Below are 16,872 nucleotides of genomic sequence, written 5' to 3'. Positions count from 1 at the left end.
AAGAAAACTGTCTTTGTGACTAGTTGTCTTGATGTGCAGTGCTCTATAGCGACATTTTGAAGGTAGGAGTAGAAACAATTTATGTCCAGGATGCGAAGGGTCTGTAGATATTTTCACATCTCTCTTTTTGACTCGTGCAGTGTGCAGGTCCTCAACGGAAGGCCAGTTGATAGCAATAGTTTTTTCCGTGGTTCTAATTATCCTCTGAAGTCTGCGTCTGTCTTGTTGGTTTGCAGAGTCACTTACGGTGGGGCAGATGACAGACTCAATGAATTCTCTGTTGAACTGAATCAGCAGTTCTTTGGGCAGTTTGAGCTTCCTGAGCTGGCGCAGAAAGAACATTTAGTCTTGAAGGTTTCTTTACCTGCAGTTCTGAACATCCCTCTCCAGAGAAGATTCAAAAATTAGACAAAAAAACATCACCAGAACAGCAGCCTAAACAACGATGATGGGTTTTCTGCTAAAGGGAGAAAGGAAACCAACATTCAGACAAAACTCCGAGTCTTGCTTTCAGAATCCTGGTTTGTGGAAGAAATAACACCATTCGTCTGATACTATGTTTTGGACATTGAGGTCGGCAGTTCGGCGGTTCGAATCCCTTGCGCCGCATAATGGGGTGAGCTCCCGTTACTTGTCCCAGATTCTGCCAAGCTAGCAGCTCCGAAACTAGGGACCACCTTTGGTGGGGAGGTAACAGAGTTCCGTGCGCCTTCAGCATTTAGTTATGCTGGCCACATGACCACGGAGACACGGATAGCAGTGTTCCAATATCTCAGGGGTTGCCACAAAGAAGAGGGAGTCAAACTATTCTCCAAAGCAGCCAAGGGTAGAACAAGAAGCAATGGGTGGAAACTAATCAAGAGAGAAGCAACTTAGAACTGAGGAGACATTTCCTGACAGTTAGAACAATTAATCAGTGGAACAGAAGTTGCCTCCAGAAGTTGTGAATGCCCCAACACTGGAAGTCTTTAAGAAGATGTTGGATAGCCATTTGTCTGAAACAGTATAGGGTTTCCTCCCTAGGCAGGGGGTTGGACTAGAAGACCTCCAAGGTCCCTTTCAACTCTACTATTGTATTGTATTGAGACGTCTTCGGACAGTGCTGGCTCTTTGGCTTTAAAATGGAGATGAGCACTGCCCCGTAGAGTTGGGAACAACTAGCACAGATGTGTGAGGGGAACTTTTACCTTTTACAAACATCTAAAAAAAATAAGATTTTCCACTGGAAGAATGAAATACTCTTATCTCACAGAAGAGAATATTTTGCAACTCAGGGTTGAATGGAAAGGTTCTTAGTGCTCTCTGGGCTTCGCTCTTTTTGTGCAGAGATTTTATTACTGTCATCACCTACCACTCATGATGTTACCTTATTTGATAATCAAATCAAACTCATCAAGGAGAGAAGCAACCCAGGACTAAGGAGAAATTTCCTGGCAATGAGAACTATTAATCAGTGGAATGGCTGGCCTCCAGAAGATGTGAATGCCCCAACACTGGAAGTCTTTAAGAAGAGATTGGACAAAGATTTGTCTGAAATGGTATAGGACTTCCTGCCTAAGCAGGGGGTTGGACTAGAAGACCTCCAAGGTCCCTTCCAACTCTTCTACTCTACTCTACTCTACTCTACTCTACTCTACTCTACTCTACTCTACTCTACTCTACTCTACTCTACTCTATTCTAGTATATTCTAGTCTAGTCCAGTCCTATTCTATTCTAGTCCAGTCCTATTCTATTCTATTCTATTCTATTCTATTCTATTCTATTCTATTCTATTCTAGTCCAGTCCAGTCTAGTCCAGTCCTATTCTATTCTAGTCCAGTCCAGTCCAGTCCTATCCTATTCTCTTCTCTTCTCTTCTAGTCTAGTCCAATCTAGTCCAGTCCTATTCTATTCTATTCTACTCCACTCCACATTCTTATCCTAATTTTTATTCTCTCATCCTATCCTATCCTATCCTATCCTATCCTATCCTATCCTATCCTATCCTATCCTATCCTATCCTATTCCATGCCATGCCAAGCCACGCCATTCCAAATGTCTGCAAGGAAACAGTCAAGCTAAGAAAACACCAAGGATCCCTCAGTATATTCCCCCTCCCTCCCTCTCTCTCTCTCCCTCCTTCCCTCCCTCCCTCCTACGTGAGTCCTAATTATATTAAGCCTCCCTGAAGCTTAACATGACTTTCATTAAGCCTCACCCTAAGTCCAGAGGGAAGGTGGGAGAATTACCAACATACTCAAAATAAACCACAAGAAGCTTTAGCAGGCTAGCTGAACTTTAGTGACTTCATTGGTACAGCTTTAACAGAATAAAGGAAGGGACCTTGGAGGTCTTCTAGTCCAACCCCCTGCTCAAGCAGGAGACCCTTTACCATTTCAGACAGATGGCTGTCCAATCTCTTCTTTAAAAACCTCCAGTGACGAAGCACCCACAACTTCTAGAGGGAATCCATCCCACTGGTCAGTTGTCCTCACTGTTGGGGAATTTGTCCTTAATTCCAGGTTGCTTCTCTCCTTGATTAGTTTCCATCCATTGTTTCTTGTCCTGACTTCTGGTGCTCTGGAAAATAGCTTGAGCCCCTCTTCTTTGTGGCAGCCCCTCAAAATATTGGAAGACGATGATCCTGTCATCCCTAGTCTTTCTCAATTTCAAAATGGATTTTCTTCTGAAAGGTCACAGTTCAATCGGTAGGGGCGTTAAAAAGGTCAAAGTGTCATCCCACAATGTTGTCATTGTAGATTTGTCCTCCCTCCACCTGTTGCAGGTAGTCCTTGAGCCCAATTTTATGTTGCTAAGTGAGAAATTTCCAAGGGACGTGGTAGCTCAGTGGCTAAGATGCTGAGCTGGTTGAAGAGAAAGGTCGGCAGTTCGACGGTTCGAATCACTAGCGCCCCTTAACGGAGTGAGCTCCTGTTACTTGTCCCAGCTTCTGCCAACCTAGCAGTTTGAAAGCACGCAAAAAATGCAAGTAGAAAAATAGGAACCACCTTTGGTGGGAAGGGAACAGCGTTCCGTGCGCCTTCGGCGTTGAGTTATGCCGGCCACATGACCACGGAGACATCTTCGGACAGTGCTAGCTCTTCGGCTTTGAAATGGAGATGAGCACCGCCCCCTAGAGTTGGGAATGGCTAGGACATATGTGCGAGGAGAGAACCTTTACCTTTTAAGCGAGAGATTTAAGTGAATTTGGCTGGCATATTGTGATCTTTCTTGCTATCGTTGTTAAGTGACTCACTGCTCTTTTTAGTAACACGGTTGTTAAGTGAATCTGGCTTCCCCGTTGACTTTATTCATCAGTAGTTTCCAAAAGAAGGTCACATGATAACCACAGGCCATTGCAATCGTCATAAAGAGGAACCAGTTGCCAAGCATCTTTCCCTGGCTGTATAAACAGAGGCACCGAAATCAGGTGAGATATTAGTACCACTTTATAAAGCCTTAGTAAATCCTCACCTGGAACGCCACATCCAGTTTTGGTCACCACATTCTAAAAAAGAGACTTTGGAAAAAGTGCAAAGAAGAGCAACTAAGACGATTAAAGGCCTGGAGGCTAAAACATACGAAGATGGGGTGCAGAATTTGGGTTTGGCTGATCGAGAGGAAAAAAAGGACTAGGGGGGGGGACATGATAGCAGCCTTCCAGTATTTGTGGGGCTGCCACAAAGAGGAGGGGGTCAATTTATTTTCCAAACCACCAGAAGGCAGGACATTAAGCAATGGATGGAAACTAATATAGGAGAAAAGCAACCTGGAATTGAGGAGAAATTTCCTAATGGTGAGGACAATTAACCAGTAGAACAGAAATTGCCTTCAGAAATTGTGGGTGCTTGGAAGTTTTTAAAAAGATTCTGGACAGTCGCTTGTCTGAAATGCTATAGGATCTCCTGCTTGAGCAGGGGGATGCCCTAGATGACCTCCAGGGCACCTTCCAGCTCTATTCTGATTGATTGAATGAGGAATACCTGCATGTCTACACCTGGAGATGAAAAGCGGGGAAATTGGGCAATCGACTTTTCCATGAAGGATGCTGAAGAAGGAATCTGGAGTGACAAAGCAGGTTTGCAGAGATCTTTAGAGCAGAATCATGCAGGCCTCATCAAATTTGGTGAAAGAGGTGCCAGGAGGTTGGGCAATTTTGATTTTGATTAGGATCTTGACAGACAGACTAGCAAAATGAAATTCAATGGTGAAAAGGGTAAGGTTCTACATTTAGGCAAGAAAAATGAAATGCACAGGTACAGTATAGGTGGTACATTGCTCAATAGTAGTAACTGCAAGAGTAACTGATCTTGGAGTCCTAGTGGACAACCACTTAAATATGAGCCAGCTGTGGGCGGCAGCTGCCAAAGAAGCCAACACAGTTCTAGGCTGCATCAACAGAGGGATAGAATCAAGATCACGTGAAGTGTTAATACCACTTTATAATGCCTTGGTAAGGCCACACTTGGAATACGGCATCCAGAAAAACTCATAGAAAACTGATTTGCAGAAAAGCAATCTTCTCCTTCTAGCATTAGACCTGCTAGGAATGAAGGTATATTTTTCCATAGTTGGATCTGGATCTGGAAAGATAAAAAACAGCAGCAGGAAATGTTTTCCCAGCCCTGTTAAACAACGCTTAGTGTTTAAGTCTGGAGAGAAAAATTCCACAGATGGAATAAAGAACACACAACAAAAATGGTTCATATGACATACCTTTTAATGCTTTAACTTTAAATGTTCTTAACCATAACTTTCTAATTGACATTTTGTGATGTCATAAGTCGCCCACATTGCCTTAACAGGGGGTGGGGTGGGGTGTTCCTATAGATGTAATTCATCAATAAATAAATAATAAATAAGCATGTATTAAAAACTAGCGTAGGTGTTTAATATCCCTGAATATTTCTATAGTGCAATAGAAGAGCAAACATTTCAGATGTCAAACACTTTGCTTTGAAGCCAGGCTAATATAAGGACGGTTTTGGACCGGAGGGAAAACTTTACTAGTGCCTGAGTGGAAATAAATATGGAACAGAAGGAAAAGATGAAAATATATGGGGAAAAGAAGAGAGGAGAAAGGAAGGGAAGAGAAGATGGAAAGGAAGATGGAAGGGGAAGAGAGGGGAGGAGAGAAAGAAGAAGAGGAAAGAGAAGAAGGAAGAAGAACCATGAGGAGGAAGAGGAGAGGGAGGAAGAAGAGAAAAGTGGGAGGAGGAAAAAGAAATGGGTAGGAGACAAGAAATAAGAGTAAATAGGAGGAATAGGAGGAGGAAAAATAAGAAGGAGGGGAGGAGAGGAGAGAAGGGAAAATGGAAGGGAAGAAAAGATGGAAGGAGAGGAGAGAAACAAGAAGAGAAAAGAAAATAACAATAAGGGGGAGAAAGAGGAGAGGGAGGAAGAAGAGAAAAGAGGGGCAGGAAGAAATTAGAGGGGAGAAGAAATAAGAGTAAAGAGGAGGAAGAACAAGAAGAAGGAGAGGAGAGAAGGGAAGAGAAGATCGAAGTGGAGGGGAGGAGAGGAGAGAAAGAAGAAGAGGAAAGAGAAGATACAATACAATAGCAGAGTTGGAAGGGACCTTGGAGGTCTTCTAGTCCAACCCCCTGCCTAGGCAGGAAACCCTATACCGTTTCAGACAGATGGCTATCCAACATCTTCTTAAAGACTTCCAGTGTTGGGGCATTCACAACTTCTGGAGGCAACTTCTGTTCCATTGATTAATTCTTCTAACTTCAGGAAGTTTCTCCTCAGTTCTAAGTTGCTTCTCTCCTTGATTAGTTTCCACCCATTGCTTCTTGTTCTACCCTCAGGTGCCTTGGAGAACAGTTTGACTCCCTCTTCTTTGTGGCAACCCCTGAGATATGGGAAGACTGCTATCATGTCTCCCCTAGTCCTTCTTCCTAGTCCTTCTTTCTTTCTGTCTAGAAGAACAATAAGGGGGAGGAAGAGGAGAGAGAAAAGAGGGGGAAGAAGAACTGAGTGAAGAGGCGAAGGAAGAAGAGTAAAGAGGAGGAGGAAGAACAAGAAGGAGGAGAGGAGTGGAGATAAGGGAAAATGGAAGGGAAGAGAAGTTGGAAGGGGAGGGGAGAAGAAAGAAGAATAAAGAGGAGGAGGAGGAGGAGGAGGAAAAACAAGGAGAGAAGGGAAGGGAAAGGATGGAAGGGGAGGGGAGGAGGAGTGGAGAGAAAGAAGTAGAGGAAAAAGAAGAAGGAAGAAGATCAAGAAGGAGGAGAAAGAGGAGAGGAAGAAGAAATGGGTAGAGGGAAGAAGAAAGAACAGTAAAGAGGAGGAGGAGGAAGAACAAGAAGGAGCGGGCTCCTGCCCTCCATCCAACTGGCCAATTGGGGGCATGGAGGGCCTTCAAGTCCAGCTGTTCCAGCTTTCCCTTCAGGTACCCACCGCAAAGAAGAGACGGCAAATCCTCTCCCATCCTTTTGGGGATGGAAGCCTGGTCTGGAAGAGGGTGAGGGGCGCTGGCGAGGACCCCGATCAGAGGGCTTTACTCTTCTCTAGGAGGTCACTCTCCATCCTGAGGTTCTGGCTGCTGGCTTCGTTGTACCTCAACCAATGCTGGATCTCTTCCGACAGGGCTGGGGATTCCATCTGCAATTCAAACAGAAGAAGGAGGAAAAGAAAACCATCAGCAAATGTAATATGCTACCGTATAAGACGCACCTTTCCCCCCCCCCCAAAGAGGGTGAAAATTTGGGTGCATCTTATACAGTGAATGTAGCTCCACCCACCCCCACCAGAGGCCAAAAACGTGAGGCATGGAGGCAGTGACAGTCGGTGGCGATCCCTGCAGCCTGGAGCAGCTGATTGGGAGTATTCTGGCAGTCCGATCCACCTGCCAATCAGCTGTGCTGAATCAGGCTGCAATAAGTGCTGAAGCTGACCTGGCTGGTCAGAGTTTGCAGCAGCAATCACATTCAGAAAGCACAGTAACTGATTCAGCAGGATTCAAAATAATAATAATCTACAATACATGACCAAGGTAGCAGGAAATACAAGCAAAACACGAGCAGTTTCACTTTCAGTTCTCAGCTAAGCCAGGCTCCTTCCCGTCTCCTTGTTGTTCGCGCAACAAATTTCAGAATCCAAAGAGCCCCCATTGGCTGACTTAGTTGTGATGCCTCTTCATCGGCTGACCTTGTTAACGTGCGGTCCACGTCAAGAAGCTAGCCAGCTGAATGCCATGGATGCTGGTAGGCAGAGGCAGAATTTTTCTTCAACTTATTTTCCTCCCCAAAAGCTAAGGTGCGTCTTATACTCTGGAGCGTCTTATACTCCGAAAAATACGGTACTTGTTCATATCCCGCCTTTATTATTTCAACAAATAATTCAAGGCAGCCAATGTAGTCCGATGGCCTTCTTCCTCCCATTTTCTCCACCACCACAACAACGTTGTGAGGTGGGTTGGGGTGAGAGAGGAGGAGTGGCCACCTGCCTTTCATGACTAATGTAGGACTAGAACTCACCATCTCCTGGTGATTGGCCTGAAGTCACTCAACTGGCTTAGATGCCTAAAGCAGGACTAGAACTCGCTGTTTCCTGGTGGTTGGGCCAAAGTCACCAAGCTGGCTTTCATGCTTAAGGTGGGACTAGAATTCACCGTCTCCTGGTGATTGGCTCAAAGTCACCCAGCCAGCTTTCATGCTTAGGGTGGGACTAGAACTCACAGTCTCCTGGTAATTGGCCCAGTCACCCAGCTGGTTTTCATGCCTAAAACAGGACTAGAACTCACCGTCTCCTGGTGATTGGCCCAAAGTCACCCAACTGGCTTTCTTACTACATATGTACAATTTATGATTGCCCTGTCCTCTGTTCCCTGAAGCCAGATTGAAATGCGGGTATTTCAAGTTACAAAAACAAGTTTTGGGATGTCTCTTCTGTTCCTAAATTTCAAGCTTCTACCCTTGTAACTGTAAATTTTCTTGGCTCTGTCAAACCAAGAAAGCAACACATTTAGCCAACAGGTATCGGTCTTGAGGGAACAAGAGCTATCTCCACCTCCATTTCTCCCTTCCTTCTTTCCTCCTTCTCCTCCTCTACTAAAAATTCCCAGTCCATCTTTTTTATCGAAGAAGTGGTCAGAATGCAGTATTGCAGGCTGACTCTGCTCATTACCAGCAGTTTGATTCTGACCGGTCAAGGTTAACTCAGCCTTCCATCCTTCCGAGGTGGGTAAAATGAGAAGCCAGATTGTTGAGGACAATAGGCTGACTCTGTAAGACACTTAGAGAGGACTGTGAAGCACTGTGAAGTGGTATATAAGTCTAAGAGCTAGGGATAGTGTAAGAAAGGAAAGAAGGAAGGAAGGAAGGAAGGAAGGAAGGAAGGAAGGAAGGAAGGAAGGAAGGAAGGAGGGAGGGAGGGAGGGAGGGAGGGAGGGAGGGAGGGAGGGAAGGAAGGAAGGAAGGAAGGAAGGGCCATGGTGGAACAGTGGTTAGAATGCAGTATTGCAGGCTGACTCTGCCAACTGCCAGTGGTTTGATCCTCAAATTTGACTCAGCCTCCCATCCTTCTGAGGTGGGTAAAATGAGAACCCAGATTGTTGGGGGCAAGATGTTGACTTTGTAAAACTGCTTAGAGAGGGCCATAAAAGCCCCGTGAAGATGTATATGCTATTGGGAAGGAAGGAAGGAAAGGAAAGGAAAGGAAAGGAGGGAAGGAAGGAAGGAAGGAAGGAAGGAAGGAAGGAAGGAAGGAAGGGTGGCGCCATGGTTAGAATGCATTATTGCAGGCTAATTTGCCCATTGCCAGGAGTTTGAGGTGGGTAAAATGAGTAGCCAGATTGTTGGGGGCAAGAGGCTGACTCTGTAAACATCTTAGAGAGGACTGTAAAAGCACCGTGAAGTGGTATATACTGTAAGTCCTTCCTTCCTTCCTTCCTTCCTTCCTTCCTTCCTTCCTTCCTTCCTTCCTTCCTTCCTTCATTTTCATTTCCTTCCTTCTCCCTCCCTCCCTCTGTTCCTTGTCATTAGAGTGCATTGCTGCAGGCTCCTTCTGCTGCCTGCCGGCTGCCTGCAATTTGGTAGTTCAAATCTCACCAGGTTCGAGGTTGACTCAGCCTTCTGTCCTTCCGAGGTGGGTAAAACGAGGACCCAGATTGTTGGGGCTAAGATGCTGACTCTGTAAACCTGTAAACTGCTTAGAGAGGGCTGTAAATACACTGTGAAGCGGTATATAAGTCTAAGGGCCATTGCTAGTGGGTTGTAAACTCTCTAACTAACCTGACTGACAATGAAGTCATTTGAAGAGCTAAACATCTGGATGGCACCTGGTTCGGGAAAACCGTGCCTCTTTCGTCACCCAGAGCCAGCTGGGTTGAGTGATACTGAAAGGCTTGGGACAACCAACCAAACCTTATGAAAGGCTCTGCGGATTCAAGAATGCCACGCCCGACTTTGCAAGCCATCCATCTGGACATTTTACTAATCCAGGTGGGAAAGTTATGCACACTCCCATGGAGTTGTCCCATCCCGCCCAGGGATTGCTGGCTGGATGCTTCATCTGCGATCTGGTGTGACCCACCATCTATATCTATATCTATATCTATATCTATATCTATATCATCTATATCTATATCTATATCTATATCATCTACATCTACATCTACATCTACATCATCTACATCTACATCTACATCTACATCTACATCTACATCTACATCTACATCTACATCTACATCTACATCTACATCTACATCTACATCTACATCTACATCTACATCTACATCTACATCTACATCTACATCTACATATACATATACATATACATATACATATACATATACATATACATATACATATACATATACATATATATATATATATATATATATATATATATATATATATATATATATATATATATCTGTGTGTGTGTGTGTGTGTTACAACCCCTGGTATGCCCAAATATGGGAGGGAGCTCACTACTCCCCCTTTCTGTCTATCGGCCCACTACAGGATACCATCCAGGCAGAAAACCATATTTTTAATGTTGCCTTTTTATATTTGTGTTGTATTTGTGCTGATAAATAAATAAAGGGAGACTAGTATAGATCTATTTCAAGCTATTTAGCTCTCATCAGCTAGCCATACCCTTACTGGGATTCGGCTAGCTGATGAGAGCTAAATAGCTTGAAATAGATCTATACTAGTCTCCCTTTATTTATTTATCAGCACAAATACAACACAAACATAGCAAAGGCAACATTAAAAATAAAAATATGGTTTTCTGCCTGGATGGTTTTCTGTAATGAGCCAAAGGACAGAAAGGGGGAGTAGTGAGCTCCCTCCCATATTTGGGCATACCAGGGGTTGTAACACACATACATACATACATACATACATACATACATACATACATACATACATACATACATCTATATATCTATATGTATATGTATATGTATATCTATATCATCTATATCTGTATCTGTATCTGTATCTGTATCTGTATATTCCCCCCAGAAAGTAAGAGTTATTCCTAGGTGGAGTGCTTGGTGGTGTTTGAGTTTGGTTACAATCTTGCAGACATTTCATCACCCAACTAGGTAACCTCATCAGGGCTAAAAGGGAATTGCATTTGCAGAGAGAAGGAGAAAAAGGAGGAGAAGGGGGGGAACTCTCAGGTCCTTGGTGCTCTCTTAGCTTGATTTTCGTAGACATTTCATTACCCAGTTAGGTGACATCATCAGTGCTAAAAGAGAATTGAATTTGCAGAGAGGAGGAGGAGGAGGAGGAGGAGGAGGAGGAGGAGGAGGAGGAGGAGGAGGAGGAGGAGGAGGAGGAGGAGGAGGAGAGCAACTCTGGGTTCCTTAGTTCTTTCTCACCTGGTTGTTTTCTTGTAGATGTTTCATGATTCAACTAGGGAACATCATCAGTGATAGAAGGGAGGGGGCTATGGACAGGAGGAGGAGGAGGACTGAGGGGTCCTTGGTGCTCTCTGAGCTCGAGGATTTTCTTACAGACCTTTCATTACCCAACTAGGTAACACCACGAGTGCTAAAAGAGAATTGAATTGCAGAGTTTCTTTCCTTGAAGACGTTTCATTACCAAACAAAGTAACACCATCAGTGCTAGAAGGGAGTGGGGTTGGTTATCAACTCAGTCAACAGCGGCCCAACCAAGGAACCAATGAAAGCACCCCACCCCCGTGACAAGGAAAGTCACTGATGTATAAATAGAGAGCAAGCAAGCCCCACTCCCTTCTAGCACTGATGATGATACCTAGTTTGGTAATGAAACGCCAAGAAGGAAACAACCAAGCTTGGAGAGCATCAAGGAGCCCACAGTTCCACACCTGAGTTATAAATATATTCTTTTATTGGTACTTTTTCACTGGGTTTGCTTGGGAGAAGGACTCCATTGGGGTGGAGTGTATGGGGAACTCCAGAGAGTCTAAAAGGTATCTCTTTGGGGTTTTTAACTTTGTTGAGGTGGTTCTTGGCAAACCAGCCAATATTTTTCTTGAATGGTCAATGATTTAACCCTGAGTAAGCAGATCCTGAGTAAGCAGAAAGGGGTAGAATAAAAGAGTTGGAAGGGACCTTGGAGGTCTTCTAGTCCAACCCCCCTGCTTAGGCAGGAAACCCACTTCAGACAAATGTAGACAACATCTACTTTAAAACTTCCACTGTTGGAGCATTTACAACTTCTGGAGGCAAGTTGTTCCACTGATTAATTATTCTAACTGTCAAGAAATTCATCCATAGTTCTAGGTTGCTTCTCTCCTTGATTAGTTTCCACCCATTGCTCCTTGTTGTACCCTCAGGTGCCTTAGAGAATAGTTTCACTCCCTCTTCTTTGTGGCAACCCCTGAGATATTGGAAGACTGCTATCATCTCTCCCCTAGTCCTTCTTTTCATTAAACTAGACATGCCCAGTTCCTGCAATTGTTCTTCATATGTTTTAGTCTCCAGTTCCCTAATCCTCTTTGTTGCTCTTCTCTGCATTCTTTCTACCTTCTAAGCTTAATAACAGAATAACAAGAGTTGGAAGGGACCCTGGAGGTCTTCTAGTCCAACCCCCTGCCTAGGCAGGAAACCCTATACCATTTCAGACAGATGGCTATCCAACATCTTCTTAAAGACTTCCAGTGTTGGGGCATTCACAACCTCTGGAGGCAACTTCTGTTCCACTGATTAATTGTTCTCACTGTCAGGAAGTTTCTCCTCAGTTCTAAGTTGCTTCTCTCCTTGATTAGTTTCCACCCATTGCTTCTTGTTCTGTCCACAGGGGCTTTGGAGAATAGTTTGACTCCCTCTTCTTTGTGGCAACCCCTGAGATATTGGAAGACTGCTATCCTGTCTCCCCTGGTCCTTCTTTCTCTTAAGCTAGACATACCCAGTTCCTGCAACCGTTCTTCCTATGTTTTAGTCTCCAGTCCCCTAATCCTCTTGGTTGCTCTTCTCTGCACTCTTTCTAAACCAGTGGTTCTCAACCTTCCCAACGCCGCGACCCTTTAATACAGTTCCTCATGTTGTGGTGACCCCCCCAACCATAAAATTATTTTCGTTGCTACTTCATAACTGTAGTTTTGCCACGGTTATGAACCGCGATGTAAAATATCTGATAGGCAGGATGCATTTTCATGATTACAAATTGAACATAATGAATGAAAGACCCATTTTGAGTCCAACCGCTAGTAAGAGTTCACATTTGCATCTACCCAGTGAAAATCCAACAATCAAACTGAGATATTTTGCCACGTTATTGCACCTGGTTAAAGACAGACAAGACGGTTTTCATAAAAAGTCTAGACGGCGCACTGTGAAGAATTTTATGACTTCTGGATAATGAAGCCACTCAGATTCAAAGAGAAGTTGAACTTCAGCTGCACAGCATCAACAGATGTTAACTGGCCCTTTTCACCGGTCACTCAAATACTGTATAAACTAAACGTATGTAGCTAGAAGAAAGCCAGAAGGCTTTCTGGAAATTTCTTTATAAGCTTAGAAGGCTACCCTTTTTTAAAACTCATCACAAACAATTGCAAAATCTCTTCCACGTAATAATAATTCTATGGTCACCAACATATTGAATGAGTTCAGCCAATATTTCCTGCCTAGGCAGGGGGTTGGACTAGAAGACCTCCAAGGTCCCTTCCAACTCTACTATTGTATTATTATTGTATTATTGTATTATATCAAAGTCATTATAGCTCACAGTGTACTTAGCCACCATAGTACATGACTACATCACAAATTATATAGTTTATAATTCAGTTTGCCACGAACCCAACAGGAGTTTGATTCATCGCTTGTGCAATGTATGAATAAAGGGCTAAGGCAAGAATTAATACTGATTATGGCTTGGGCTGAAGAGACCAGAAAGCGGCTGACTTGGGGCTGATAACACTCCAATTGGCCTTCCTCAGAGGTTGTTATTTGAACGGCGATCCCTGAGCCGGGCACTCCCAGAACTCCCAGAAGGAAGAGAGGATAGAAAAGCAATAATTAACTGAATACGAATTAGGGCATTGACCCAACTGTATTTAAAGTCCATACTTGAGCATCGTGCAAAGTTACAGGTTAGCTTTGTGCAGCAAAGTCAGCAAAGTGCAAGGACGCCTCCTTTGAGACTCAATACAATACAATACAATACAACACAACACAACACAATACAATACAATAGTAGAGTTGGAAGGGACCCTGGAGGTCTTCTAGTCCAACCCCCTGCCTAGGCAGGAAACCCTACACCACTTCAGACAAATGTCTATCCAACATCTTCTTAAAGACTTCCAGTGTTGGGGCATTCACAACTTCTGGAGGCAACTTCTGTTCCACTGATTCATTGTGCTCACTGTCAGGAAATTTCTCCTCAGTTCTAACTTGCTTCTCTCCTTGATTAGTTTCCACCCATTGCTTCTTGTTCTACCCACAGGTGCCTTGGAGAATAGTTTGACTCCCTCTACTTTGTGGCAGCCCCTGAGATATTGGAAGACTGCTATCCTGTCTCCCCTAGTCCTTCTTTCTCTTAAGCTAAACATTCCCAGTTCCTGCAACCGTTCTTCATATGTTTTAGTCTCCAGTCCCCTAATCCTCTTAGTTGCTCTTCTCTGCACTCTTTCTGGAGTCTCCACATCTTTTCTACATCGTGGTGACCAGAACTGAACTCAGAGGGCTGCAGCCCCGGATTCTCACTTCCCCAGTTTGAAGTTAAAACCCGAGATCTTTGCCGGGCCACCAGGGGCTACCGTGGCCGAGCGAGGCTCTCTTTCTAGGAAAGGAGGGGCGACCGCTCAGCGCTTGTGGCTCAGGGCGGCTGTGCCAAAGAGCATATCAGAAGCTTTGCCACGGAGGAGCAGCCGGCTGGCACCCAGCTTTTCTTTCCCTGGCTCAGAAGGGGGTGCCGGGAGCTGTAGTTTGAGCTCAGTCTACGCCGTTCCTAAAACCATCGAAAATATGCGTTTTCCGACGGTCTTAGGCGACCCCTGTGAAAGGGTTTGAGAGGCTACCACGCAAGGGGGTCCATTTATTTTCAAAACCACCAGAAGGCCGTAAAAGGAGGCAAAATCCACTTAAGCGTCTCGCTTAGCAATGTAAATTTGGCCTCACTTGTGGTCGTAAGTTGAGGACTACCCCTAACAAGGGAGGTGGGGGGAGGAAAATCTTCAGTGACACCATTGGGGGATGTCGCTTTGAAATTTTTAACGTCTCCAATGATTTAACCCATTGAACTGTGAGCTTTAAGAAGAAAACGGTGTAGGGTTTCCTGCCTAGGCAGGGGGTTGGACTAGAAGACCTCCAAGGTCCCTTCCAACTCTGCCATTGTATTATATTGTATAAAATCCATTTTTAAATTGAGAAGGACCAAGGGTAAACATGATCACAGTCTTCCAATATTTTGAGGGGCTGCCACAAAGAAGAAGGGGGTCAATTTATTCTCCAAAGCACCAGAAAACAGGACAGGAAACAATGGATGGAAACTAATCCAGGAGAGAAGCAACCTGGAAGTAAGGAGAAACTTCCTGACAGGGAGGACAATTAGAGACAGTTCCAGACTAATAACCGAGTCCCAAATTTCCGTTGCTAAGCGGGACAGTTGTGGTGAGTTTTGCCCTGTTTGGTGACCTTTCTCGTTACACTTGATAAGTGAATCCCTGCCGTTGTTAACTTAGACACCTGGTTGTTAAGTGAATCGGATGGATTCGGCTCGTCAGAAGGTCGCCAAAGGGGACATCGAGACCTTCCTAAAAATGAATCAGTTGCCAAGGACGTACTTTTGATCAAATGGCCCTGGGGAGGGTGCGACGGTCGTTAAGTGTGAAAAGCAGTCATCGGTCCACATTTTTCACTGCCTTTGTAACTTCGAATGGCCACTAACTGAACTGTTGTAAGTCGAGGACTATCTGTATAGGTTGCGACTCCATGACTGATATGCCACATGCCAAATAAATGCATCGAAAAGAAAAACCCATCAAAAATGATGCATTACTCAGGAAGTCCTCGACTTACAACAGCCAAGGAGTTCCTCTTACCTAGTGTTTCTCAATCTTGGCAACTTGAAGATGTCCGGACTTCAACTCCCAGAATTCCCCAGCCAACTGGCTGGGGAATTCTGGGAGTTGAACTCCGGACATCTTCAGTTGCCAAGGTTGAGAAACAGTGGAATGTCATTGCGTGACAATGCAACGCACGTGACCACCCCCGCACCCTCCACGCATGTGTATGCGACCCCCTGCGCTCCCCTTCCCCCTGCCCATGCGCTCCATCCCCCCCAACCCCCATATTTGGCTTCCAGGTTGGTTCAGGAAGATTTCCAGACCTGGAAGCCAAAATGGGCCACAGGGGCACAGTGCGAGGCCCTAAAATACAATGCAAGTGCCCCCCCATGTATATGCCCCACCCCTTGCATGCACGCATGTGTCCCCCCTGCACATGCCCCACTGCCACGCATGTGCCACAGAGACCCCAAGACCAAGTGGTCGGCGGGAGGCATGAGTGGAGCTGGGCTAGCGTGCATGAAGAGAGGGCTTTGCGTGCCACCCGTGCCATTGGTTCACCACCACAGGTATACGGTCTCCTGCTTGAGCAACGGGTTGGGCTAGAAGACCTCTAGGGTCCCTGCCAACCCCCTTATTTCTCTCCGTCCTCTCCGCCCTTGGGATGCGCCGCCTTTTTTTTAACCTGTAGGCTCCCCCTTCAGCCTCCCAGCCCTTTCAGGCCCTCACCTTCCTCTGGCACACCCGCTCCACCGCCATGCCCGGAGTGGTGCCCGCCACATGTTGCCGCACTAACAAGACCGCGCAAACGAAGCCGTCCCGGGCGCTGACGAAACGGTGCTCCAGGAAGAACGCCCGGTGGTCCCAGCCTCGGATGCGCGTCTGGATGGTGAAACGCTCCAGCAGCTGAAGGGAACGCCGGAAGCGACAGCAGGAGGCGGAGAGCATGGTGTGGCCCCCCAGGGCCCAGATGGCCTGGAAGAGCCCACAGCGCACCATGTAGACGCAACGGGCCATGTCGGCCTCGCGGGGGTAGCGGGCGTTGTTCATATGAACCAGGAGGTCCAGGTCGGAGGGCAGCACCCAGCTGTGGAAGTGCTGCTCTTGCAAAGGGTCGGCGATGGCGGGAAGCAGCCACCTGGCGTACAGGTAAATGAAGGGCATCCTCAGCAGGTACCAGCCATCCAGGTAGGCAAAGAAGGCGGCGGCCGCCGTCCCGCAGATCAGGAGCAGCGTGGGCATCCTCAAGAGAGGCTCACCTGGGCCCAGGCGATGGGATGCTCGGATGTGGATGGAGAGAGGACCTTTGCCGGCACCGTGCCTGAGCCGTCTTCCGGTCTGCTGGTGCAGCTGAGGAATGAACCACTCTGCACCGGGCGGGGGAGCTGCAGCTCCTGCTGCTTCCTCCCCCTCTTTTTTCAATTTTAATCTGCCCTTTGGAT

At 45.8% G+C, this 16,872-nt stretch overlaps 1 protein-coding gene across 2 annotated transcripts; it reads right to left on the bottom strand.

Moving 5' to 3' along the window:
• Nucleotides 1–440: 440 nt before the first annotated feature.
• THEM6 (thioesterase superfamily member 6) lies at nucleotides 441–16,756 on the bottom strand. 2 transcript variants are annotated; one of them, XR_014175218.1, is made up of 3 exons: nucleotides 16,160–16,756; nucleotides 6,380–6,583; nucleotides 441–460 (listed from the first exon to the last, which is right to left on the bottom strand). XR_014175218.1 is itself a non-coding variant. In XM_081951111.1 (2 exons), the coding sequence occupies exons 1-2, from the start codon at nucleotides 16,670–16,672 to the stop codon at nucleotides 6,470–6,472; spliced, it is 627 nt and encodes a 208-aa protein (XP_081807237.1). In that variant the 5' UTR covers nucleotides 16,673–16,756; the 3' UTR covers nucleotides 4,692–6,469. The 2 variants fall into 2 exon arrangements, 1 of the variants encoding a protein (XP_081807237.1); XM_081951111.1 differs by lacking the exon at nucleotides 441–460 and having other exon boundaries at nucleotides 4,692–6,583.
• Nucleotides 16,757–16,872: the final 116 nt, after the last annotated feature.

Source organism: Natrix helvetica, assembly GCF_964273705.1.
Source record: "Natrix helvetica genome assembly, chromosome: 4".
NCBI classification, from domain to species: domain Eukaryota; kingdom Metazoa; phylum Chordata; class Lepidosauria; order Squamata; family Natricidae; genus Natrix; species Natrix helvetica.
This window is presented reverse-complemented; position numbering and strand designations above follow the sequence as displayed.